The sequence below is a fragment of the Python bivittatus genome, unplaced genomic scaffold (genome assembly GCF_059951505.1).
Source record: "Python bivittatus isolate LINGU-HERP-01145 unplaced genomic scaffold, Pbiv_v1 ctg000070_np1212, whole genome shotgun sequence".
Lineage (NCBI taxonomy): Eukaryota > Metazoa > Chordata > Lepidosauria > Squamata > Pythonidae > Python > Python bivittatus.
The window spans coordinates 8,274,597-8,302,036 of NW_028277034.1; the positions used below are offsets into that span (position 1 = coordinate 8,274,597).

The 27,440-nt window shown below is 36.1% G+C and overlaps 2 protein-coding genes across 4 annotated transcripts in view; one reads left to right on the forward strand and one right to left on the reverse strand.

Moving 5' to 3' along the window:
* Nucleotides 1-1,902: 1,902 nt before the first annotated feature.
* Nucleotides 1,903-27,440, reverse strand: part of WWC2 (WW and C2 domain containing 2) — a 183,977-nt gene continuing 158,439 nt past the window's right edge. Inside the window, exons 19-24 of one of the 3 annotated variants that reach the window (XM_088131912.1) lie at nt 24,811-24,972; nt 22,658-22,750; nt 19,803-20,045; nt 17,619-17,746; nt 12,988-13,073; nt 1,903-4,378 (exon numbers count right to left, since the gene is read on the reverse strand). In XM_088131912.1, the coding sequence (XP_087988038.1) occupies nt 13,007-13,073; nt 17,619-17,746; nt 19,803-20,045; nt 22,658-22,750; nt 24,811-24,972 (693 nt within the window). In that variant the 3' untranslated portion in view covers nt 1,903-4,378; nt 12,988-13,006. The other 2 variants (XM_007435035.3, XM_088131915.1) reach the window with 2 other exon arrangements.
* Nucleotides 6,479-8,461, forward strand: CLDN22 (claudin 22). Its single transcript, XM_088131923.1, has one exon. It carries the CDS (start codon nt 6,479-6,481, stop codon nt 7,145-7,147), a length of 669 nt encoding a protein of 222 aa, XP_087988049.1. The 3' UTR covers nt 7,148-8,461.

Here is a 27,440-nt window from a genome sequence, read left to right on the forward strand (position 1 = left end):
TTCTAAACCTCCAGTCTACAGATTTCTTGGATGCCTGTGAAAAGCATCTTTGTGGTATCCCTTGTCAATTTTATGTTATTATCATTTAATATCAGTGTACGTTTTGAAACAGAAGAGGCTGAAATGATGGCCATCCATCTGGTCTGAAGCAAAAACATACTTTTAACACTAAAAAATAGTGTTCAAAACCCAATTGTTTTTAACAGGCCACATACATTTTGCTTGTCTATAGATAATATAAAGAAAATTGAACAAGGAGGCTTGTTCAAACACACATTTTAGTAACATTGATTGTAGTTTTTTGCTATTGTAGCTTTCCACTTACTTCCTGTGAAGGAGGCAAAGGCAAGAAAATGACCTGGTAAAAACATAATGCTTAGAAGATCAAGATGTTCTGGGAAGTCAAACTTTTGTTCTTGTAATGTCCTGTGGTGCTACTTATATAAAGTTTTAAGACAATAGTATTTTCTTTCCTTTCTGGCAAAGAAATTCTTTTACTTTTTCTGTTAAAAGATTTTCAGTGTCTCTTTTGAATGAAAGATCTATTTCTGATGCCCGGGGCTATGCAATGTCACAAGGGTACAATATTAATTATTGAATACATACTGCTGCTAGTCTTTCAAATAATCTTTGGTATGTTTCAATCTGCTACATTTTTGTAAGACACGTCAGTGAAATCACTTTTTTTTTTTTCATTTCACCACCCTAAAGTGAGATTGACTGATTGATGCATGGATTGATTGCTGCTGTTGGACCTTGAACAGATTGTTTTTGGCATTATCTTTTAAATCTAACATTCTTTGATTGACCTTGGCAGAGATATCAAAAGTATTGTCTTGATCTGGCTGAATATGACTGTCTTTTCCCTTTTTAGTGAATATTTCAGTTGGTTTTGGTGGTTTGAGTTTTTCAAATATTTCCAGTTACATTGAAGTACTTAACAATGTCAGGCCTGTCTGATTCTTTCATGACTTCCTTTCATCAAGTTTCAAAAGATATCAAGTCCTTCCTTTTTTCTGCCCTTGGAAAAATTTCTTGGCCCTTTTCCATGAACTTCATTATTTCCATTCACATTGTTGTATGCTGTCACCAAACGAATAGACTATTCATCATGTGTAAACAGTTAGTTTCAAATGGAATTTTGAGTTTACCAATCTTTGTGTTTTACTAGTAGAGCAGAAAATACTGCTTCTGTATAAAAGGGGGAACTTATACATGCATGATGATGCCATCAAGTGGTCCTTTGGATGCATGAACTATCTACAGATCAAATGGAACAAACCAAACATTCATATTAGATAACAACAGCTCAAACTCCAAATGCGTAAGAATGAAAAAGTCAGTTTTGGTAGTCTCACGCCATAAAGCACTGGCTCAGGGCTTCTTCAACCTCATAATCAGGTTATCAAGACAATCTGGAGAGGGTTCCTCAAAGATTCTATGTAGTTGACTTACAGACAATAAACACTGAAAACCTGTTTGATAGTCCAGTTGCAAATGAATTGTGTTAATTGGATATAACAATTAACACTATAAGACCAAGGAGCAATGATCATTCAAGGTGTCATTCAAGACTTGGCCACCTCCCAAATATACCTTTGACAGAAAGTAAACTTGTTTGTTTTTCCAGGGATATCAAAAACAAGAGCTGGATTATATTGAAGAAGCAGCAAGGACAACAGATTATTTGTTGCAATATCCATGCCATATATGCCCTGGAGGTGAAGGTATCTAAAACAGAGCTGGCAGAGCCTGTTCTTAAACATTTAGCAGCACACCGCTAAGTATAACTAATCCATATAAGAATCATAGAACAGTTATTTCAAATATCTGCACACTACTTCATCAATAATTTTTCAGATAATAATAGCAATAGCAATACTAGCAGAAGTAGCAGTCAGATCACCAGCAATATTATTTAATATCATTACAAGCATTCAATATTACTAACAATGTGTATATGTTACATGTATGCAATTCACATTTATTCATGTGTCATGATAAATGTGGGAATGTGAGACCCTTTTCCAGAGATGTGATGGGCATATTGTCCATTGTATACTGCATTTCTGTAAAGTGAAGATATAGCTACATAAGCTATAGAAAATTAACTTGTGACTACTCAAAGTAATCATTGCATAGCAGATTTAATAACAGATATCTTGGAGAACAAAGCAGGGCTTAATATTCATTAATCCTAGAATATGAAGCTGTAAATTGGATAGTACTGACAATGTCAGAAAAAATAAAAGTAGGCAAATTAACATTTTCAAAAGTAACACAGTGGAAATGCTAAAGAAATAACATGGCAGGTTTGGAGGAGCTCCATGAGGACCCAAGTATTGGCTTTGATAATAGGCCATGTGGAATAGAAGCTTTAAATTCCGAACAAGGAGAAAGATAAGGAGAGAGACTCAGAACAGTTTTATTTCCAAGGAAGGATCTCATGGATGTTTGGGAGCACACAGCGGCCACAAGCTATTTTCTGGGCTCCAGCTTTTGATTACAAATTCAAAACTGGATATCAGTTTTAATATACGCCAGGATTTTTGTGCAGATAATGGCAATGAGAGGATAATAGGTGAAACAGATGCCTAGGCATGCAGTACTGGGGACCAGGATAAAAATAGTCAAGATGGTGGCCACATATGGAAGAGGGATGGGACGTTGTGCAGTTTTGGCTGCCATCTTGACTTTTTTTTAAACTCCACCCCAAGTTTCCGCTGCTGGAGACAAACCAAATGGTACTTTAGAGTGGAGAACCTAAAAGTGTGACTTCTTAGTACATTCTAAATATTCTAAGGAGAATAACAAACAACAAATAGAGAAGTGGGGAAGGGAAGCAAAGAAGGAAACAAACTGTAAGGCTAAACAGTATTCTTAAGTGGATAATTATGCTCAAGAAAATCTTCTGATATCTCAGCAAAACATCTCACACTCCCTGCATGTTATCCCACCTATTCTCAGCTGGTAGCAGTATCTGGCTTACCTTCGCTGGGCTTGGAAGCTAAGCAGGGTTGGCCCTGCTTAGTACTTGGATGCAAAACCTCCAAGGAATATACCAGGACCATAGTCTGTAAGCTAGTTAAAAAAAACATCCAGAAGGCAGCAAAAGCTAACTGTTTTGGTGCTGCTGCAAAGACTATGCAAAGACATACCTGTGCATTCATCGGAAGTTGAGCACAACTTGAAGGAAACTTCATCTGACTCCCACCCTAACCACTGCAATATGCAGGGGATGCAACTTGGGTATTCAACAGATAAATATTTATGTTACATAGAAGTCAAAAGGTAAGCTCACATTATACCAAAAAGGGGAGTGGTCTAATATACAGATTCCCTAATGCAGGCTAGTTCCCGCCATATATCAATCAAAGCATTCTCTCAGTTACATTCTTACACAATATTTTTGTACCTAGCATAAATGTTGACATGAGTCCAAATGCTTAAGCCAACTCTCATTATAGGAGTATATTATGTTCTCAGGATTTCAAAGAGATCAGTCACAAAGCTAATTATTCTTAGGCTGGTGGTCAGCTTAAACCGAATCCTGTTTCATATTCTATATAATGGAATCTTTTTTAGGGTAACAACTTCCAGCAAGTACTAGTCTAGATATAAGGGGGAAAACTGATAAATGTATCCTAACATTGATTGGATAATGTACAACCAACATTCCTAAAATTATTAGAGGTGTAACTCTAACCTTTAATCACTTTCTATATTCATCAAACTTTTCGGAGACTTTAGTTCCTTACTACACACTGCAGGATTTTGTTACAGGATTTCAGAAGTTCACAACGCATTGCAAAGCATTACTGTGGAGGTTTTTTGTTTGCATTTGCCTCCTGCTAGATTTATTTACTTACAAGATTTCTATAGTTCTGTGTGACTCCCAGTGGTTGACATATAAAGCTATAAAAAACAAGAGCAAAATAAGACTGTTAAAACAATTGCATCAGTTAAGAATAATCTATATCTCCACAGGGGCTGATTGGTGACCATAACAAATAATTTTTGAATTACACTCTTTACTTCCTTTCTGAAGGACATCAGCATGGGCCCTAACCAAACTGCAGAGAAGAGGCACTTCCAGTGAAGGAGCTGCAGCGGAGAAGCGTTGACTCTACAGGATGAGCGTATGGAATGGGACAGTTCTATTGGCAGGAGGCAGTCCTGGCTGTGTTCAGGAGCCAAGCCATGAAGGGCTTTATAGGCTGTAGCCAGCACTGTGAATTGTACTCCAAAGCCTACTGGTGTTATACAGCTGTAGTAGCTCTCACTCACTAGTAAGCAGGCCACAACATTTTGCTCCAATTGCAGTTTCCAAGTAGTCTTCAAAGGCAGCTCCAGGTAAAGCACACTGCAGTCATCTATCCTGGAAGTGATGAGGGTATGTTTAATTTTTATTAAACCTCTATCTTGCAAGGGTTCAATTTCATTTCATTAAAGGCAAGGCAATCCCAAAACTGCACTATGCAAAAATGTATACTATAACATAGTTGTAATCCTATGCTCAAGCAGGAGGAAGGGCAATACCATGAACTCTGGAAAAAACAGTACTAGTTCAGCAACATCCACCACAACCTTGTAAACATGCAAGAGAGACTGGGCACAAAACTACAATATTTGCCATAGTGGAGAACATGTAGTTCAGGGTTGAACTGTTTGATTCCTGGTGCTCTCCAATCTTGCTTCTTTTCCTGCAGATGTTTCATTAGCAGACCAGGATCCCCTATCATCAGTGCATAGGGAATGGATTTTAAAGAAAAAACAGTACTCCTCCCCAAAAGCAATTGAGGAAGAAACAATACTGCAATCAAGACTGGTAGGACAAGCTACTATATATAACACCCAGCAAATTCCACTTGCTCTGGGAGGCTACCAAATACTTAGAAGGCACTTACTCTGTTGTTTCAAAGTTGATAGAATAATGGGAAATATGTCAACATCCATAAGCTTTATGTTGATCATTCAGATCACCTTTGGGCTGGCTGAATGTGTCTGGTCAGACATTGAAGAGGCACTAGGCATAATTTCAGCAGAGGCATTTTTATCAAGTGGTTGGGGAAGTTATACCTCCTGAATGTCTGTGAGGACACATCCACCCAATCCATGGGTGGCCTGAAAAATCAGTGCAAACTGTTGCTGTGGGGGCTGAATTGTAAGCCTATTGTAGCACATAAATCTGAACAAAATGTTTACAGCTTACATGGCACTCAAAGTAAAATCTCACTTTGCTGGCATTATGAAATCCAAGTGAAAATTGTGAAACTTCCTCTCTTACCTTAAAATAAAGGGTGTTTTTTTAAATGGAGAATCTCTTTATATCTGAATAATCTCACTGTCTTTAAGCCATTTTTGCTAGCTGCCATTGCAAACCAAATACTGACAGACTGATATAATACATAATTCTTAATCTAAAGTACATACTCTGTGTTGGGATAAGATTCTTGATGGTGAAGAGGCTGTTTTTTTCTATGTGCTAGCAGCAAGTATAAATGCATTACTAAAATAAGACCAAAGAAAATAAGTTGTATGTGCATGCCCTATTTTGCATAGTTCATTCTTCTCTATACTCTTCATAGAAGAGCTTTAAGGTGTTTTTGTGAAGGTAATGTACCTGAATGTGACTTTAGTTATAGCTGCTGAGGAAATGGGTTACCAAACAGTCACAAACACCTCACTCTCAATCTTTAAGATTAAAAAGCTGTTCTTTAAAATGAATAATTCTTGTCAATGGTAGATGCTTCATTCATGTGCTGTTCGACATCAGCTGTTAGATCAAACTTCTATTATCCTTCCCTTTTGTTCTAAAAAAGTCAGATGTAAAGAAAGCCTGTTAAAAAGTAACTTCAGACAGAAGACAGAAAATCAATATATTTTAAAGCTTTCTTTGCAGAAAAACGATGAGAAGGAAAGATACTGTAAGTCTTAACATATACATATAACTAAGGAAGTATAGTACTACAGATGATAGAAAAACAGGATGCCTTTCTATACAAGGCCTTGATTTGAAGCCCTGAAATCTCAAATTTAGCTATTACAATGAAGTCCTGTTGCAGACAGAGCTGTTTTTTTTTATCACCACTTAAAATCTAATTAATCCGTATTGAAGCACAAAGATTTCTGTTGTTTTTTTTTAGGTGAGGGGTCATAGAGCGTTCTTTGTTCATCCTCAGACTTGCAATCATCAGGCATTGGGATATAATTTTACGAAGCAAATTGGAAGGTAACAGATCAAATCCTTATCACAAAACCCAACTCATGGTTAAGCAGAGTCCTTCGTCCTTTGCAAGAAACATTATATTCAGGAAGAACAAAAACATGTTTCAGAGTTCTAAAAGGGTTAATAGTTGAAGCTTATATTCAGGACAGCAAAGAGCAACCATCATCAGAGCTGCAGCCACTATATAAAGTTGTAGTTCCAATAAAGCTGGCCAAAAGGTTTTTCAGCCAGCTAATTGCATCCTTTACAATGGCTTTAGTGAACCGAACCATAATGCAGTTAGCAGGGATTTTATTTTGCCTGTTAGGATGGGTGTTATCCTGCCTCACTACTTATTTACCTCAGTGGAAAAATCTCAACTTAGAATTGAACGAATTGGAAATCTGGACAATGGGACTCTGGCAAGCCTGTGTAGTCCAAGAAGAAGGGGGAATGCAGTGCAAAGAATTCGATTCTTTTTTAGCTTTACCCCCCGAGCTCAAAATTTCTAGGATTCTAATGTTCGTATCCAATGGATTAGGACTTTCTGGTCTCTTACTCTCAAGTTTTGGATTGGATTGCTTAAAGATTGGTGAACAACAACGGGATCTAAAGAAACGGTTACTGCTGTTGGGAGGAATATTCTGCTGGATATCAGGAGCTACAGCCTTAGTCCCAGTGTCTTGGGTTGCTCATGCCACTGTGCAGGAATTTTGGGATGAAACTATTCCAGACATCGTTCCCAGGTGGGACTTTGGGGAAGCACTGTTTATAGGCTGGTTTGCTGGATTCTGTCTCATTTTTGGAGGCTCACTGCTAAATTGCAGTGTCTGTTCTGTTGATGCTCAATCGTCCTCGGTCCATTATACAGTGGCAGATGTGTTAGATGCTTGTCAACACTTGGAAAGTAACAGCAGACCCCAAAGTCTAAGAGTCTGAGAGACACAGGAAAGCTTATTTTTCCTTTTGTGCACTTAAACACAGTGCATAGAACCTTATTCCAATTAAGATTCAAAGGACGCTTTGTTCCTTACTCGATTAATTACACTTGAGTTTCTAATTTTTTTCCTGAACTTTTTATTTCAAGAGTAGTGAATAATCCTTCTTATTACAAGACTGAAAATGCTGGCTTCACAACAAGAATAGATTAAAATGACTGTAGAAAACGTCATCATATATTTTTGTCTATTTCATCTTAAATGTACTGTGAAACAAAAATATTCAAAGTTCAAATAAGACTTAAGGAAATATGAATCCTCATATTACACAATCATACACCGCTAAATCTAGTAACTGATTTTCAGGACTGATTGTTTTTTATTTCTCTACTGTCTTAAAATCCAAAGACTATCCTGGTTTAAAGCTGCTGCTACAAATTTAAATATGTGGGAAAACTTTTAAATAAACCTTCAAATAACAATACTGCTTAAAAGATTTCAGTGGTATCTAGAGGACCAGGGACTCATCTTAAAGCATGGAAAACACCAAGTTTTTTTTCCTATTTGGATGCTGCTGACTCTACCTATTTTTAAGATACAAGGTAGTAGCAAACAAAAATATTTTAATTAGATGTGAAATACTGCTATTGTAAAGAATCAGTTCTGTTGTTCTATATGTTGATATTTGAGCATTAAGTGTGTATAATCACAATATATTTCCTAAAATCCAAGAAAGACTGCATTCATTTTACTGTGTGATGGCAGCATTCTTTTTTGTTTACATCTTTAAAAAACTGGATTGCTTGTGTGGCATCCATTTATAATATGTAATGTCTTTTATTAAGCAGCTCCAAGTTACATAATTGAATTTGCAAACTTAGAGTGTTAAGTTAATTATTATATTTGTACTTATCTGGAAGCAAACACCATTGAACTCTGTGGATTTGCTTCTGAATAAATATGAATTCAATTATGTAGTTAAATCTATTCAAGTAAGGGGTTGACTGTTGTTTCCTATAGAGAGGTAAAATATAAATGTTTGAACTGTGGTTTCAGTGGAGAATGGATCTAATGGGTCTAATTGTTTTGAAATCACAATTTGTTGTTTTTCTCTCCATGTAAAGTATCATTGGAAAGAACAAATAATCTAAGTGTGAGAACATTAGTACCTATTTACAGGTAATAATAACATAACACTTCACTGATCCCCAACTCAAACTCTATTGCTATATTCACAAATGCTAAAACATGCATACTTCTGACTATACTACTTAACGGAAAAGTTAAAGCTATTTTATAGCAAAATATTGTTAAATTTGTTAAATAGCTTACAAAGCTAGAATAGCCTAACTTTACTTTTTTATGAAATGAAGGAAGGTACTCTGGAAAGCTACATAGGTAGTGCAAGAAGGAAATGAAGGTGCATAATGTAAAATGTATTTTTTTTTTCCTTTAGCTTTGCCTGAAGAGGTCAGGGTTTAAAGAATTTTAGTGCCCTTCACAGATGGACAGTTGTCTGATGTCAGAACATCAAGAATAAAAGCCACAGAAAGTGCTGGTTGTATAAACATTAAGTTTGATGTGCTCTGTTGCTCTGAAGTATTCCTACTGCTGAAATTTGATAGGAAGCTACTCAAAAAATTGCTATCAGATTGGAATATGAGAATACACTATTTATTGGTTACCAGTAGACTTCTACTCCTCTGCCTAGAATTGATCATAATTCTTTTTGTTAGGCCACAGAAGAAATGCATAGAAGAGCTAGTGTTTTGATAATAGCTAAACCGTTTTAAACTGAAAAAAAATCTGCCAAGTATATTTAAATTAAATTTAGGATGAAAATTACATGTATTACTTTTTAGTATAATCTATATTTATGTAGTTTGATTTATAAAATTAGTTACATAGACACATATTGATATATTATATAAACAGACTTAATATAGTATTACCTTATTGATCATCTAAATTTCTATTAACACTGGGAGTGTCCAGACTTCCAGGGTCATAAGATAATTTTTTTAAAGAGTTCTCTGTCATTACAAGGGTTGAATAGATTTCCTGTTCTGGAAATAGAGATGGATCGCCTCAGTTTCCATGAAGACCTATATTCAGTAATATACAATGAAGGCAGAGCATGAACTTGCTGCATTTCTGAGTTTCAGATCCAGTCAGTTTTGATATTATAGTTTGTATTGATGCTATCAGCTATCTATCTATCTATCTATCTATCTATCTATCTATCTATCTATCTATCCATCCATCCATCCATCCATCCATCCATCCATCCATCCATCCATCCATCCATCCATCCATCCATGGACTGCCATGGATCATGGTTTGTGCAGGACCTCACTTATAAGTACAAAGTATAGCTTACATAATTGTTACTCACTAAACTACCCAAACAATATTGATTAGTGGACCACCATTATGACATGGTCTTATTGGTGAATGTTTGTATGTACACTTACACAAATCACACAAACTTGATTTAGCTGGTGTTTGTAAAGAATACAAGCATGCAAAAAATACTGTTAAAAACTGTATTTTTCCAAATCACTGAAAGAGTTGGAAAGTGCAGAGACAAAGGTTAATCTAGGTGATGTGTAAATATGTAGACAATATTAGGATAGAGAGACATTCATGATATAACCTGATTAAATATTTAGTTCAGTTCTAAGCACTTAATACTTAAATATAACATCACTGTAAAAAAATTGAAATTTTATTTTCATCCAATAAAAGATTTGCTATACTTTGTTCATTTGGCTAAACAATATTGAGTAATACTTGTAATACTTCAAATACAATATACAGAATTGTACTGAAATAATGATAATCAAGATATGATTACATTAATTTTATTCTCTGATAGGTAACTCTTATGATAAAAATGATATCAGCGTAGCATGAGACCTGACTGGTATTTGTCCATTATCATGGTTTTCAAAGTTGTTTCAAAACTCTAAACAGGCTTCGTATAAAACTTGCAGGACTTTGAAATGTATTCCTAAGAATTCGTTGAGATTGCTGCAATTTTAGCATGTGAAAGAATTCATGAATGGAAGATCTTTTTTACAAACAGCCAACAAAATTATCCTTGCCAATACTCTTATTCTTTTTGTTTCCCTCTGTTAGTGGGATTTGTTAGTGTACATTCAGAAGAGAAAGAGGGAGGTGGATTTGTACATGTGCATAAAACAGTTTGCACAGTAGCTTTCTTTAACCCGCAAATTTAAATGTGCAGAACTGAACTATATTAAACAGTACATAAATAAGGCTGAAAATAAATAAATCACAAGATACAACTCTATACATCATTCTAAACATTATTGTATTGTCAAACTGAGAAGCTGAAACAGTCAGCCTTCATTTCTGTATTAAATAACTTTGTGACTTCAGCTTTTAGACATTGACCTTGACAGAATAAATGGCATGTATATGTTTAGTTCACTTCTAAAAAAAACATGGGTTAAAAAAAGAGGGGCACCTATAAAATAGTAAGCACAATTAGTTCTTACCTCCAAGTTAGAAATAACGTTGAAAAGATCTGAATAATTACACATAGTTGTGCATAATAATAGAACCCTTTGGGAGATTTACAAGAATAAATTAAGACACAATAATTTATTTCATTCTGTAATTCTAAGGATGGCAATGAACATACTGTAAATGTTCTCCTAATCTTTTAACAAGACTATTATATCCTTGGAAAATAAAAAACAGCATGTCAATATACAATTATGTTGCAAAATGAACAAGTACGCAATTAGTAGAAGCCTTTTTGTTTCCTCAGTGGGCTTTTTTATGTGTTTGTAAATATGTATCACATACAGAAATATGTGTCATTTTTTTGTACTTCCATCAGATGGCTTTAAAACTGCCTAAGCAACTTACATGCTCTCATTAACTGAAATTCCATTGGCTGGAAGCAATATTTACATTGTTTAAAAAGCCTGGTACTATAAATGTACATTTGGAAGTTCTACTTTATTCAGTGGGGAGTATGGCATGCAGATTTAATTTAGCAAAAGGTGCTCTTCAATCCCTTCTTAGCAATTAGAGGCCTTGCTCTGGTCTGATCTGCAAAACTTGTGACATCACAGCTGAAACAAAGCGTCATTCATTGTGTGTTCCATGAAGATGACATCAGAACTAATCAGTACCTGGTTATCAGATGAAAATTACCAATGGAAGTGAGCAATGCAAGAAAACCCGTGGCTGTACTAGGGCTATGCAAACCCCATAATGGGGTGAGTGAAGCAAACCTCCTTGAAGTGATCCTTCAGAAGTTTTGGCACAGATTTTCTAGGCTTTAAAGACATTCCCAAACTCTGCACATGTGTATATATGCACGGACAACCCAGGGGCCGCTAGTAAAGCAGCTCCTACATAGAAGGATGGCTGACAAAGCAGCCACCTCCAGCTTGAGCCTTCTGGAAGATGTAGTTTCCTCAGTGGCTTGAGGAGGGGGGTGGGATTTCATTTGTGCCAACATACTTTGTGAAGCACCTCTTCACTTTGCACAGCCTAACGTAAGCTTGGAGACCGAAACTTACTTTGAAGAATAACCTGAAAAATGGTTTCCAATTCAAATTGTGATACATGTATTCATATCATCTTTTATCTTGTATCTAAACATGTTGCTGTTTAAACAAGCTAAGGTTATTGGTCATGTTTAATCCTTATTGTACCACAATTAATTTAGGAAACAACTTACATGGTCTATTTAATCTTAACCCTACTAATATCATTTTAAGTGCTCCTTATTATCAGGTTTTCTTAGAAGAAATCTCTGTAACAATAATATACAGTGGGTGCTTAGATCATGCTGGCTGGAGAATTCTGGGAGTTGAAGCCCACACATCTGAAAGTTGCCGAGGCTGAGAAACACTGCCTTAGACCAATGCATTTCTTAAGAACAGTTCTTGTAAAAATGGGTCTATTTGGGCTCTATCAATGTAACTATTTTAATATGTTCTTACTGGTTATATTTACATGTTTGTTTTAACTTTCATTCTTTGAGCACTCAGGTTTAAAATACTTTGCATGTGAATCTGACTCCATTTTCGGAAAACAGCTGCCATTTGGGTATTTTCAGTTTTAACACATGCAGGATTACATACTTGCCACATGTTCTCTCCGAGCTCTTAGATACAGTGACACTTGAAAATTCAAATACAGCCCCAAGTTCAGTACATTCAAAAAAGTATATTCTTCCAGCTTAGGATCCTAGGCCTCTTCCTTCATTCAAAAAAAGGTAGAAAGGAAAATGGTTTTTGGCTGAGTTGAAAGGTCCAGTGCAGACAGCAGAAATCTAAACAGCACCTGTTTGCATGAGACTGACCTGCGGGTATGGAAGAGGACTTACCTTTCTTGAAAGCTATGTACACACTACTACTATTACTACTACTCTTTTTTCAAAACCTATTACATGGCTCAACAGCCATTTTCACAGTCTGTCCTTGTGGAAAAAAAAGCAACAGCGAAATGAAACCTCCTGTTGAACATATTTCATGATACAGAGCAGCAGTGCAGTTCAATAGGATAAACATACTAGGCATTGCCTTTGTTCTTACATTCGTATTTACAGAATAGTAGCATATCTGTAATACATATACAAACTGTACAAAATTAGCATCATCGGTGTACCAAATGCATCCTACTTGGATTTCTAGAGAAAAGTCAGCGGCAGAGGTTTTTACTTTTGAAATGTTACATTAGAGCATACTGTACTGAATTTTTATAAAGAATATCTAAGGTTGAATTCAAAAAATACTTCTTTAAAAGACTGTAGAACAGTGATATAAAAGCATCCACTTGAAAAATAAAAAACACCTTGTGATGCAAATTATTGTTAGACATCATCAGCTGGTAGAGCTGGTATACTTATTTTCGCTCTTGTGAAGTATGCCATCTTCTCCCTTAAAAATAAATACAAGGAGAAACAAAAATGCATTTAAATGTAGAATAACGTATCATAATGGATTCCAATACTAGAAGATAAAAGAATGAAGAACCAAATGATATATTTGCATCAAAGCACTATATAGCAAATCCTTAGGCTTTCAACATACACTGATTAGAAATACAATTTAATTGAGTTCAAGTAGGGCAATGCTCAAATGATACTCCTATAAACATATTTATTTTTGTGATATCCCACTTAATTGGTTTAGGAAGTTATGGGAGACACAATTTGTTCTTCTTCTACCAAGGACTTCCATAATCTCCCTACCTATACAACAACATGGTGCCTAGAAGAATATGAGTGCTGATGACACACCAAGAGTTGAGATTTGTTTTTGGAGATTTAAGTCTGTTTTGTAGGGTGGAAGGATGAAAAGGATGAGAGGCTGGCTATGAGCGTGTTGCACTCCAAGGAAGCGGAGGTGCTCGAGGCAGGAGGCACTTGGTAACCAGGGAGCCAACATGGAGGCTGGTGCAATGAGACTTGTAATCCAGTGGAGTTGGCTTCATTAGTCACCCCATCTGGATCCTGTTAAACACTTGGGCAGCATTTGGAATGTATCGGGGGGTTGGTTCTAATCTGGATCCTTGATATCTTTGGGCTCTGGCTACTGTTGCTGCTGCTACTGAATGCCAGGTCAGCATGTAATACATTTGTCCTCATCCAAGAGAGGAACTCCCCCAATTATACCAACCCCACCTGGGTTTTGAATCTGGCACCAGCTGTGAGGCTGACACACTGGGGGATACATATTAGATCTACTGGGGTTTTTTTGTCTCAGATAGCTGCAATGTGATCTGGTAGTGATGGACGTCATCACCAGTCCTTTGCCATAGTTAGATCACTCTCTGACTGCTTTATGGCTTGCTGGTGCTGCCTGCCTTACAGGGAGGTAGGTTATGGTAAATCAGTTTGCCCCAGGAGACTAATGGACCTGGAAAGGGTCCAAAAGGAGCTTGGGGTTTTTCTTGAGGATCCGGTGGGCAGTTTGACTGAGGTCCTAGGTCTAAATGGGCTTGTGGTAAGACCTTGGATTGGATACATTAGATTGTTCCCATATAGCCTTTTGCTATGTGTCAATCCCACAGCACTCTGTGAGTTTCTGAGGAGCTCTAAGAGGTGAAGCGCCAGAAGAAATGCCTGGAAAAGTGGCATGGGCAGTAACGGGATGCCATAGTATGCCCATGTAACACTGCTGCTCCATGAATTGCAGTGGTTGCCAGTTAGCTTCTGGGTACAATTCAAGATGCTAATTACCATCTATAAATTTGTTCATGGTAGAGGCCTTACTATCTGAGGAACTGCCTGTCTCTGATAGTTTCAGCCTGTTTTGCACAATTGGACAGAGTTGGCATGCTCCTGATCTCAACAATTAAATAATGTCACCTGATGGGACCTTTCAGTGTTGTATGCTGCCCAGAGTCCATATTGTCAGGCAGTTTTATAAATCTGATGGATGGATGGATGGATGGATGGATGGATGGATGGATGGATGGATGGATGGATAATTTTACTACCATGTTTCTCTTTGGCTGAGGGCTTGGCTAAAGGCTAGCTGAGTTCCCAGTAATACATTACTTTACCTATTTGGGCTCTCTATCTGAATCCACCTATTGCAGAGGTTGGCAACTTTCCCAGAATAGAGGGGGACAACTAGAAATAGGTGACATCACAAATAGTAGCTGATTTGATGTCTGGCCCATTCTTCAAAGTTTTTGAGGAAGACAATAGGAATAGGAGGATTGTGGAGGTACATTGCACCTATTTCCATATATAAAATGCCACTAACTTCCCCTACCAAAAGCAGACTGAAATCATGTGCCAAAATTCAGCAGCAGAATGGCTGAATTTTGGATCATTTGGAAGGATTTAGAGTGTTTTAAAAGTGAAAATGGGAGTAGTTTTCCTTGCAGAGGACTCTCACTCACCATTATTTTTGAGGGAAAAAACCAACAAAATCAGGCAGATGAAAATTGGCTAGTTTGCCATTGAATTTTGCAGTACAACCTTGGGTTGCTGGGGGACTGAATGTAGCGCAGGGGGTGGGATGATAAGTCCTAGCCACTTTAGAGCCTGTAAACTCATTTCTTCACTTGACTAAGAGACTCTTTAGTTCTGTGAAATAATTGTTCTAAAGCATTCCTTACAGCTGGGAGAATGTAAACATGTAAAGGAATCCTAATGGGGAAATGAACAGGAAAGAGTGGGGGTAGTGAGTCCAATTCAAATGGTCCTAAGAAATAAGAGAAATGATTATTGTGAATCTGTTGTGCTGGAGGCCTTGATTCATTGCAAACTTAGGGGTCATTCCCTGCTTCCCCTGCTGGTCCAATTGATGTGTCTTCCTCCCATCCTGAAGATGGGGGGGAAAATATCTTGTTCTGAAAAATGTTGCTCCTACAACATTACTCTTACTGTGACCCAGGGATGAGAATTATGGCTCTGCTGCTGAAGTAGGGAGTAGTGAAAGGAACAGATTATTCAATTACCATTTGCTAATTCTGAGCACCCTGGAACCATAGCAACGTGAAGAGTAGGTCCACATATCAAATCAGCAGACTCCAATTTGTGCGCTGGCAAAATAATAAACTTGGCGACTGGTACCCAACTCTACTCACATAACTTCTCAGCTGTGCTGGGTTCCTTGGAGGCATGAAGCTTGATTCTAGACTGTGTGCTTTTTCAAGGTTTGTTTTTAAGACTGGACGTGTGTGGTCATTGCTGCTTGTATGCTTTACAGTTGTCACTCCCCTTAGATACATTTGCTGGGTTAATTCTGGCAGCAGCCAATCACTGTGATCCAGATGGATACAGTGATCTGACCTACCCTTTGTTTTCAGGGGGACAACCCAACCAAATTCTGGGTGGGGAAATGACCAAACAGACAGTGGAATATTCCCCAGCTGGAGCTTACCAATGGGACTAGCGACCTCATGGAAGAACTTATACAAGGTCAGTATTTCTTGAGACAAAAACAAAATACGCCACCTCTTCTGTTCTCTGTAGCAGCCAAAGCAGGAATGGCCATGGACACATAGAGCCCTGTGGTCATATGGGAAGGAATAGTCATGCAGTATACCAGCTGCAGGTCACTGACCCTGTGAAGACTCCTCTACATGACATAAGATGTTCTTTTAGATCTTCTGTTTTCTGATGGAAAATGCTACTTTCTTGCCAAATTACCGTGATCTGACTTCAGCCTGCCTCAAGATCCATTGTTAGGACATTTCTTAACAACTATTCAGCTGCCTTGGGGGCTGGGTCAAGGAGGTGGTGAGTAATAACATTTACTGTGGATGAGCTCTCTTAATTTTGTAACAATTCCCTTAGCTAATGGTTACAAAGTAAGATTGGCTACCAGTTAGGGAAGAGGTCAGGGAAGTTTTTCAATAACTAAAATGGCCATGATTTTAATTTGAACTATAAGCACTATTTTATCAGTGTGTTTCTAGCCAGGTGAATTACTTAGGAAAAACTGACTATTGATAGTCAGCGTGCTATTCCTCCGGTGTAAATAATTTCTTGTTAATTGGACAGGAGCTTCCTAAAATATGATTAAACTTTTTCTCTAATCCTATCCTTGATACAAATAGTAGATAATATATTTCTTCAAACTATCTCTGAATATAATACCTACTCATTCAAATTATCACATTCATATACCAGACCTGATATGATCCTTTGCCCACCCTATAAATATTTCAGGAAAATGATAGTGAATTTATTTTTAATGGATAACAGACATAAAACAAGTATATTTTACTTGTCACTGGAAAAAAAACACATTCCTTCTTTACTCAAAGAGCTGTTTTTGGTCAAGGGGACCACAAAGCTAAACCTTGACTCTTTGTCTACTTCACAATTAATTTGTCTTGTAAATGGCTGAAACTTTGGTGAGGATTTATTGCAGACTATTTATACCTTTTGCTATACCTATCAGAGCTGGAGTCCAGTCCAAGTGTGAATTACATTTATTTGCTTCACATGTTTTCCACCTCTAATTATTGAAAACCACTGAAATGTAATTCACACACACAACCACCAACACTATTGCTGCTGCTGCTAGTACTATTACTTTTTCTCCTTCTCCTGAAGAAAAGGAATATGCTATACATGTTCTAATCTATTTTAGAACTAAGCATGCACTTGGACTTGCCATGGACCACATTTCAAAAATGGGTAGTGCCAAGACAAAAACTACTCCATATGTGTGTAACACTGTCACTTTTAAAATTACAATTTGGCCACAAACTTTCGGAAGAATCCTGGGACCATACTCATAGATGTGGGAAAGCTATATGCAACTATGAATCTTAAAATATGTTTCCCTGAATTAATGCTGGAGCATTGTCTAATTCTAGAACTATATATTATAGCCGTTCAACGAGATGGGTGGTGACAAATTTGATAAATAAATAAATAAACTGAAGTTGAAAAAGTCAATGTTGAAATTGCTGAATATCTTTACAAAGCCCAAAGAGATATAATTTATCTTCACCTGAAAGACTGCACCTGTAGCGGCACTTTCTGGCTTTGCTCTCGTAATCGACACACATCTTTTGAAGCTTTCCTCATCAATTTTTCTGCATTTAACCCCTGTTTCTTTTTCTCCTTTGATTGTTCAGCCTAGTGGAAAAATATTACAACCAACATTTCATAACTGACAATATGGTAGAGGACTTAAGTAAGCTGGAAAATAGCATCTTGCAAACAATCTTCAGCAGAAATAAAAGGAAAGACATTTTGGCACTGGAAATGACTTTGGGCTGATTTAATTAAAACGTTGAGCGAATGAAAAGGTCTACCTAATTCTTGACAGTTTCTTCAATGGGACTGTAATCCATGTGCTAATGTTTGTACACCAGAAAGTGATGTCCCAAACAGAAGCTCCATTAGCATGCCAACCCTCCTATTAAGACCTGTAGATGGATTAACAGCATCTAAATAAGACACCAGGTCATGCAAAACCTTGCATGCCAAAGTGGCTTTGCATAACCAATAAGCTATCTAATTACCCTTCGGATGAGCTAAGAAACAAATACAGCCAGAATTTTATAATCAGTCTTTAGCCAAGGATTTAAAAACTCTTCTGACAATTAAAAGTATATAATATCACAATCTAAATTATATTTCATTTATCTGCTTCCTGTGATGTTGATTAGTTTTGTTAAATGCCCTCCTGTTGTGTTAATAAAGTATTTCACTGCTTTAATACCTCTCTTAACTTTTTATATTAGTGTACTAAAAGCCTTAAAAGTGTTTACTGACTTTTGCATTTTAATAGGTACAGTATTCCTATGGTAGGCCTGCTTCTGTAAATGATACAACTGAAGAGGGCACCAAAACATTAAAAACAGACGTCGCAGTGCTAGTGTGTCTATTTCCAATCTGGTTCAGTCATTTAGAAAGAGAGAGACTCCCCTTCTCATAAGGTAAATGGGTGTGGGCAAGACAACAGGTCTTTTCTATAGTAACCCCTATGTTATGGAACTTGCTTTCCACTTTCCTGTTTTTTTACAACACGTGAAAACAATCCTATTTCACTACACCCTTGGTCCAAGATGACTGTGGGCATCATTGGTGCAGTCAGTCTGGCATGGGACAGGGTATTGTTTTTGCTAAACAATCAATCAAACAAACAAAAACCCAATCTAGGTTTCAAGAGGTGAGGAAAGGAGAGAAAAAAAAGACACTTTTAAAAATATTGAGGGTGGAAGATACAGGTGTATTCTGGATCTCCTATATGTCAAACTCATTTTAATTATATCAGCAAAATTTTATATATTTCTTTTCCTGCCAGAAAGGCCAATCTTTTATTAAGCAAGCTTCTGCCAGCATAGGATGATGTGAGTTTGGTCATAATGAAATTTCTTAGGAATCTAAAAATTGCTGTGAGTTTTGCCGATATTTAGTCATTCAAAGTAGCAGAAAGTTGTTTAATAAAAAAACCCAGCTTTAATTATTTGGCTTTTCCTTATTTGAGACAACATGATCTTTCTGTATCTTGCTTCAAGGCAGCAGTCTTACAAACAGCTCTGCCAAATTTTTAAATGTTTTTAAAAACTAGGAAACAATTTCTTAAAGGCAGAATGGAAATGAATCCTTAAAAAAAAGTAGCTATCCTCTTGTTAAAAACAGAAACCTCCTGAGCCCCTTTGATATCTAAAACTAATCTTCCCAAGGCAATTCTGTGTTTACTGATATCTAAGAGCATTTAATTACTAAATTGGATTAAATCACCATCATGAATATTGGGATCAATAATTTGAGCTATACTGATCAGTTCTGAAGTAGCATCACATAGTAGGAAAAATAGGAAAGTTCTCAGCAAAAAACTCACTGCAGGCTATATGCAGTGGAAAAACAGTTTAGAACATTAAACCAGTATTCATTTTGCTGAACATTTTGTTTAAATGCCTGGACTCATCTAGGGCAACGAGCCACTGAGATCTGAACATTTAAAACCACCAAAACTCCATATAAATCAGTACTTGGTAGTTAGAAATATCGATAGATAGATAGATAGATAGATAGATAGATAGATAGATAGATAGATAGATAGATAGAACCCATGATATAGAGATTGTATATGTTCTGAGGATTTCAATCTCATTTGAACACATGGAATTTCAAAAATGCACATCATACATTTGCTTCTTTTTTATTTAGTTCATGTTCATACCTCTTTTTCAGCTCGCTTCAAAAGCTTTTGGAATCTTTCATCCTCCAAAACACATGGAGGAAGTTCTGTCTGACCTGTTGCTTTCATCTCTTCTAACTTCTGCCTAAGAGCACGAAGTGTCTGCAGTTCATCATTCAGGCGACTCTGTCGGGTTCGGGAAGCCTGAAGATCTAGCTCCAAGTCAAGAGAAGTACGGACCAGGCGCTCTCGTGTTGCTCTTCGCAGGTTGGACTGGCAAGTAGGCTACAGTTGTCAGGAATTCCAGAAAATAAGAATATAATATAATACATGCCCTGCGTGAACACAGCTGAATACCCATGTGAAACATGACAAATTTGCTATGGGCACTAAGGTACTATTTTTATACAAACATAGTTGTATCAGACTAAACTCTAAGGAGCCTCAATTTTGCAGTTGTCTTTATGGAACTGGAGTGTTTTTTAATCCTTATAAGGTAACGATCTGTAATCATAAATCATAAACAATCTTAGGCAACATGAATGAGATAACTCACTAAAAACACATTCTACAGCATCTTTAAACTTTATTTTAATATCAAAAGGCAATGTTTTTGGTACAGCTTGGACTGAGGTGTATTCCTCAAAAAACAAAAACAAAAAAACAGGAGCTTGTAATATTTCTAACTCTGAAATTTTAAAAAAGTCTGGCTTTAAAAAAAATTGTGAACTTTTTAAAACGCTATCCTGCTAAAGCACGCAAGTAACATCCTTCATTACTATACACCTCTAGCAAGCAGCAGGGCAGTGGCTGAGAAACTCTGAGGTCTACCAGCCCTCAAAATATACCTCTAGTGCTATGCCCATTTATGGAAGAAAGAAATGTTATATAATGTTACAGAGGAGATTCAGGATCAACAAGAGGAACATATTTTACACAACTCTTAGTTATACTGGAGTTCACTGCCAGCAGTTGTGGTAGACTGTCAATTTGGAGGTTTTTAAAAGGGATTGGAAAGGTTCATGGAAGATCATGCAACCAATGACCATTAATAACCAAAGCTTTTTATTACCTGCTGAATCCTTCAGCAGCATGCCTTGACTGCAGTTGGCTGGGCAACATCAGGCAAAGGGAGTTAGAGCCCTGCAGTCCAGGCTTGTAAGCTTCTCAACCGCATCCCCTGAGCCACTCCATGGAGTAGATGAAACAATGCCCTGCTCCAAGAGGCTTTTCTTATTAGTTCCATGTCTGTTATCCAGTCTCCTAGAATGGTTTTTGCTTAGGGAAATATAAGTGGGAAAACTGCAGCAGCTATGCAATTTATTAAAGATTGAGGGAAGCTCCTAGTGTATGTATATATAGTGTTAAGTAAGCAAGAAAACTTTGTTTTCTCAGGGTCTCTCCTCTCTCTTAATGCAGGCTGTATAATATATGGCTGCTCAGAAATTCATGTACTGTATTCTCATGTACTATAAAGAACTCTGTTATGAAGTTACGGAAACTCTTGTATGTTTTTTGGAAAGCAAGCCTATGGGTAAATTTATGCTAGATCCAACATCATTACATAGTTAAAGGAAGCCAAGGGAAGTATTTATTTTTTGTTAAATTTGCATCCCACCTTTCCCCCCAAATGGTGCTCAAAGTGATTAGCTTGTTCTGCCTTTTAAATGATGGGGAGGGGTTCTATGTAATTGAAATTAAGCATCAGTCTATGGCTGACATCAATAAAACACTGTTTGAGAACATATCAGTTTCCTTGGAATTTAGTTGGAAGTATATTGTCTGGATCCCAGCTTTACCAGCTGAAAAAGAATAGAGTATAACTTGTCCATGATGGATCTATTAATCTTAGTAGACTTGCTGCCCAGGCTTTTGTCACTACAACTGCTAGAAATGATAGGCCTGTTCTCTGACACTATTGAGACAATCTTTAAAAAACAAAAAACAAAAAAAAACGTAACATTCACAGTTCCAGGAACAAATACAGTTCTAAGAGCAGGTGTGCAATATAAATTTGTTAGCTGATGAAAAAAGTGTCTGATTAACAATGTGCAAGTAAAATTCTGGTCAAGTATATTCATTTCTCCCCATCCCCACTTTCTTTGATATATGTAGTTTTCTTTATAATCCTCTTTTAATTATAAGATGCTCAGAATTGCAGTGGAGTCAGGTGGCCTCAAAATTGAAATATTAAATTAAATTAAAATAAAAAGCATTTGCAACAGGCTGCTATGATAAATTTCTAATTTGAAGGAAAGAGTTATATTCAGTTATATTCAGTCTTTGCTTTGCGTGCAGGAAGTCTCAGATTTAATCTTTCCAGGTAGGGCTGGGAAAGATTCCAATCTATATCTCTGGGGAGTAAGTTTAGACAATACTGAATTAAAGGGACAATGATCTGAACTTGTATACAGCAGCTTTCCATGTCCAAGTCCCAATTTTCTTGACAAATCAGGTGGCATTGTCAAATTTATGAAAAAGGTTGCCAAAAATATCCAATGGTACACATACAAGAACAATTGAAAAGTATATTTTAATGGCACACTAACTACACTATTTGCAGCTTTACTCTTACCCTGGAAAAATCCTGTAGATGCCCAGAGTTTTACTATGAAAATTCTGTGGCATGAAAAAAGGGGAAATGCAGTGTCAAAACACATGTCTGCTACTCCTTGTTCTCAAAGAAATAACCCCATTTCCTGTTTACCAGAATGAGATCTTGGAAAAAGAGAAGAAGCAGGATAATGACCTATTTCTTCAATAAGAATGTGTGCATGCATACCTATTTGTGTAGCATGCACACCAGTTAAGTTTACAAACAAACCTTTATTATATAGCACAGTATTTGAAAAAAAATATATAGAGAAATGAGTAGTAAATGGTCAAACAACACATACCCTTTTAACTCTCAAGCTCCGCCGTTCTGTGGAATTTCTCACAAAGAGAGGTTTTTTGGCCAGCGTTGAGCTATCGCTATCACTTCGATTCAACTGTCAAAACAGAACAGATATTAATTGAAACAACGTGGACAGAATTAGAACAAAAAAGCTATTATTAAAACTAGCAAAAATAACTACTGCATGTTCTGTTGGATTTGACCATAGTTTTGGATCAGAGATAATAATTAATGCAGTACTGATAAAAAGTCACAATTCATCAATAACTGAATATCCAGAAAAATATTCACTTTTTGATTTTGGTTAATGAGATAGATTCTGTTAACAAGACTGTTCTGTTTTGTTTTTTTACTACTGGCAACAAATGTGGCATCCTAGTTGGAGGGGTGTGAACTAGGATTGACATGGCCCTAGGGGATGATAATATATGTGGTGAGTGTTGTCATGACTGGTTTTATCTTTGAACTGGACTGATTGGTGTGAACATGTAACAGATAAATCCCAAATTGCTTCTTGCAGTGTGGAATACAAAGTGTGAGTGATCTGAGAGGAAAAAGATTTTGTACAACAAGGATTCTCATTATTGAATAAATGAAAATCTGTATCAATGGACATGACTGGTTTCTTGAGTTAGAATTGAAGGAAGTGATGCATTGGACCATACAAAGTGATCATGCTTGATTCTCTTTTTCTTCTTACATTTGGTTTGTTTTGTTCTTGGGGTTTTTTTTTACAGATCTTTGTTGGGATTGATTGATCATCCTGGTATATGGGGAATTTGAATGGAAGAGTTCATTCCATCCACAATGAAGCCCTATCTTGAAATGATCCATTCCTTCCACTCTGTTTTGTAAAACCCTGGCAGTAGGGACAAGCCTCAATTACGTGCTCTTCTTTAAGCAGATATTTGTATTAGGAGAACAATTTGCTGTTACAGTGTCAAAGAAATCCTGGAGGGGAACCCACTACTGCAGTCAAAGATAAACTGAAAGGACAATGGAAGACAAACACATACACATACACACATATATATAATTTTTAAAATAAATTTTATATATTTATATTTTATTAAATTTTTATAATTTTTACTATAAATTATAAAAATAAATATATAATATATAAAATTATATATATATATATATATATATATATATATATATATATTTTATATTTTTATATATTATATTTTTATATATAAGCAAGCACATGCACGCACACACACTTTCAGCATAGGGTAGTTTCCTACTAGAAGTCTCTCTCAGCTTTAGAAAATTCTCAGAAGAGCACTGTGCAAACCCAGATATCCATAGGTATGATTCACAGAGACCACAGTGAAAAACCCTCTTGTATTGGAGGACAAATAAATGTTGAAAATACTGAAAGGCAGATTACTTGATGATTCATATGTATATAGTCTCTGATATTTTATCCCTCTTGTGTGATGATATTGTTTCAGATTTCACATGCACACAATAGCTTTATTTGAAGTTTATGCTTCATTTGCATCAAAAGTAAAAAGCAGATAGAATCTGATTTGTTGAACTTTCTTCCAGAAGGATACTTTTGAGAAAGTATTCTTAGAATAAGTGCTATTTTCATGTTGCAAGTCATAATTCAAAAATTACATGCTGCTAGAATTGTCATAAAACAGCAAAACAAATATAAATATTTGTACTGAAATGGGTATCAATAGTAAAAAATAATAATACTTAATTTTAGGCATCTGCAAGCCAATTCTACACAGGACTATTCAGAAAGAATGACTGGGTTCATACATTCTACTAAAAGTAGCATATGGTGCAAACTGAGCCAATTGTAATTGTCTTCAGTAAATCATGGTTAAACAATTCATGCCTTAGCATCCTGTTCAAACCATGTGTTTGTATGTGAGTGGGGCGGGGGGGACAGTGAAGGAATGTCAATTGCAACAACTTCATTCTAGCTTAATACAAAGAGATAAATGCTAACATCCAAATAGTTGAGAAGTTCCAGATTATTTTACAGGTGAAAACAATAATTTTCCATAGTCTCACAGCTGACAGATGGACACCAAGTTCTCCAGAGGTGGCCCACTGCCAGCAACGAGCCACTGCCAAAGAAATTAAATGAGTCTTTAGTTAGTAAGAGTTCATTGAGAGCACTCTTCATCTTACCCTACAGATGTACTGGTTCCGCTCGCCTGGAGAGAATGTCTGTGAACGTACTAGCATGCTGTTCCTGACAAAGGGATGCTGTTGAGTCTTCAGGCTGGCTTTGTCCTTGGGTCGTATAGCTACACACTCAGCCCTATCCTCTGTATTTGTTTCCCTATCAACCTGTGGATATACTATACATTACTTCTAATGAAAACCAAAACCCTTATATCAAGTTTGTTGATTTATTGCATTTTAACACAGATAAGCTAAATTCAGACCAAAGACCAAGGCTCAAAATACATTAATTTTTAAAAAAATAAAAAGTAGACAGGCATTTTGTGCTCCAGAAGAATAGAATGAAATTCTTTCTTTCATTTGGGACACATTGTATATTTTACTAGATAAAGCACCACATATTGCACCTTTTTTATAACAATATATTCATATAATATTTCTTATTGAAGGTTTCTGACCTACACTAACCTCAATCTAGATGTTTGTGGATTTGCTACTGGGAAAAGCTTTTCAGGATTCTTAAAATGAGTTCATTCTAAACAAACAAATCCCTTGTCCATTTAAAACCAGAACTAGGATTTCTTTTAAGCAATGATTACTACCGTGCTTTTAGGAATGCCATTGCCTTATTCAGAAGTGATGAAATTACTATTGGGAAAAAAATAGCTGTTAACAAATAAACATAAAAACATAGAAAAAACTGGACTCTCTTGCTCAGCATCATAGTATAGCATCTGTAGACTTCCTGCTGTTGAAGTACAACTTTCGACATCCCTTGCCATTGACACGCTGGCTGGGGCTTTGGGGTTTTCATCTAGAGTAACTGGCAATGGCTATCTAGGGTTTCATGCAGAAATCTTCACTAGCTGCACATGGATTGAATGTAGGACCTTTTGTATGAATACTAGAACTCTACCTTTGACTACACGCTTTCCCAAAAAAACAGGATGACAAAATGAATCTGAACTGTTGAATTAGACTTCTAAACCTTTCAAATGTTTTCCATTATACTGTAGAAGCATAATCCAATTTCTTCTGTTAATGTTCATGTAATTCAAGATCAGAGTAAGCATGTGCTTAATCAAATTATTTCAAGAAGAAACTATCAATAATCATTTATTTTCAAAGGAAGTAAAATGATATACACTTCAGCCTTCTTGCTAGAATACCCCTGTTAAGTATACAACATAGCATTGATTAGGATTCTAGCTTTAAAGAATCCAGTTCATTGCTTATTCCTAAGCAGTACTTTCTGAGTTGTTTGCTATGTCCATGTGTATATAATCTATATAAAGCCCTTGCAATGTTAACAATATAAAAATGCTGCATGGAAAATGTAGCAAACTTAGTATTTACATCAGTTTTCCATTAATGTGCTAATCTCATATTTTGAATGACTGGTTCTTTGAGCCTTCCACTCTTGGAATATTTGCAATTATAGATATATTTATTACTATGGATATTGAAAAGTACAAAACAGGAGCTTTACATATGAATCCTGGCATCCTTAATCAATTTCATCATAGCAGGAAAGACTGTTCAGGGAATACTATAATTGTTACCCAATTCAAGAATTCTTAATTGATTAATAATAAATATTTTATTTAATTAGATCTGCAAATGCATATAGCAATATCTGTAATCTTTGAGTTATTTATGTATTTTTATATATTCTATTTACATCCCATCTTTTCTTGGGGAGCCTAACATGATACACATAGGGATTTCCCCTACTTTTGTCTCCGCAAGTTTGTGTGTTCATTTGTATGAAAAAAAGTGACTGGCCAAAAGTCACCAAGTAGGTATTGTGGAGACCCAATTTCCCAGTTTCCCTGTTCCAAATCCAATGTCTCAACAACTACACTTCACTGGATCTTAATGTGTTGTAACTGTAGCTTCTAGCATTTCTAGCCTGGAACCATCTTAGAAATTGTTCCTTCATATGAGAGAAGGGAAGACCTCTTCCTATAATGGTGTGTGGCAGCTATAGATACTGTATTAAACTTAAAAAAAACCCTTCATATATATTGTTTGATTTAACGGGGGGGGGGCACACATTTTAAATTGATAGCAATATTTTAAATTATTTAATCCATTTCTTGGATTAAGTGTCAGTGCTTAGGCCTATAACATACTGAATGCCTGAGCATTGTGCGTAGTGTACATTTGAAGAGAAACATACTGATTCACACTTTCTGGTGAAATGTGTGTACTGAAAGGTACTAATCCTTCAGTTTTCATAATTTTCTAAATGCTGGATTTGCAGATCTAAATTCCAGGCTTTAAAAAAATCCCAAATCATATATGTATTTTTTGAGAAAAATATAGACAAATGTAAATACTTAAATACAGATTTTTATATGGATTATTTTTAAAAATTGCAGATTAAAAAGAAACAGAGCATAACAGACTTATAAATGAACATATGTAAAATTTACACGGACTGGAAACAAACTGATTCACCCATCCATCTATCATACACCCCCCCTTCCAGCATTGTTTTTAAGAGCTCAGCCCTTATTATTAAAACTTCAAAACAATTGCAAAAATAAAAATATTAAGTGTGTATGTTAGTATAATTTAAACATTAAATAACCTATTAAATATTTAAAACATCCATTATTAAACATGAA

Coding starts and splice junctions, on each gene's coding strand:
- CLDN22 (XM_088131923.1), top strand. CDS start 6,479: ATGGCTTTAGTGAACCGAACCATAATGCAGTTAGCAGGGATTTTATTT.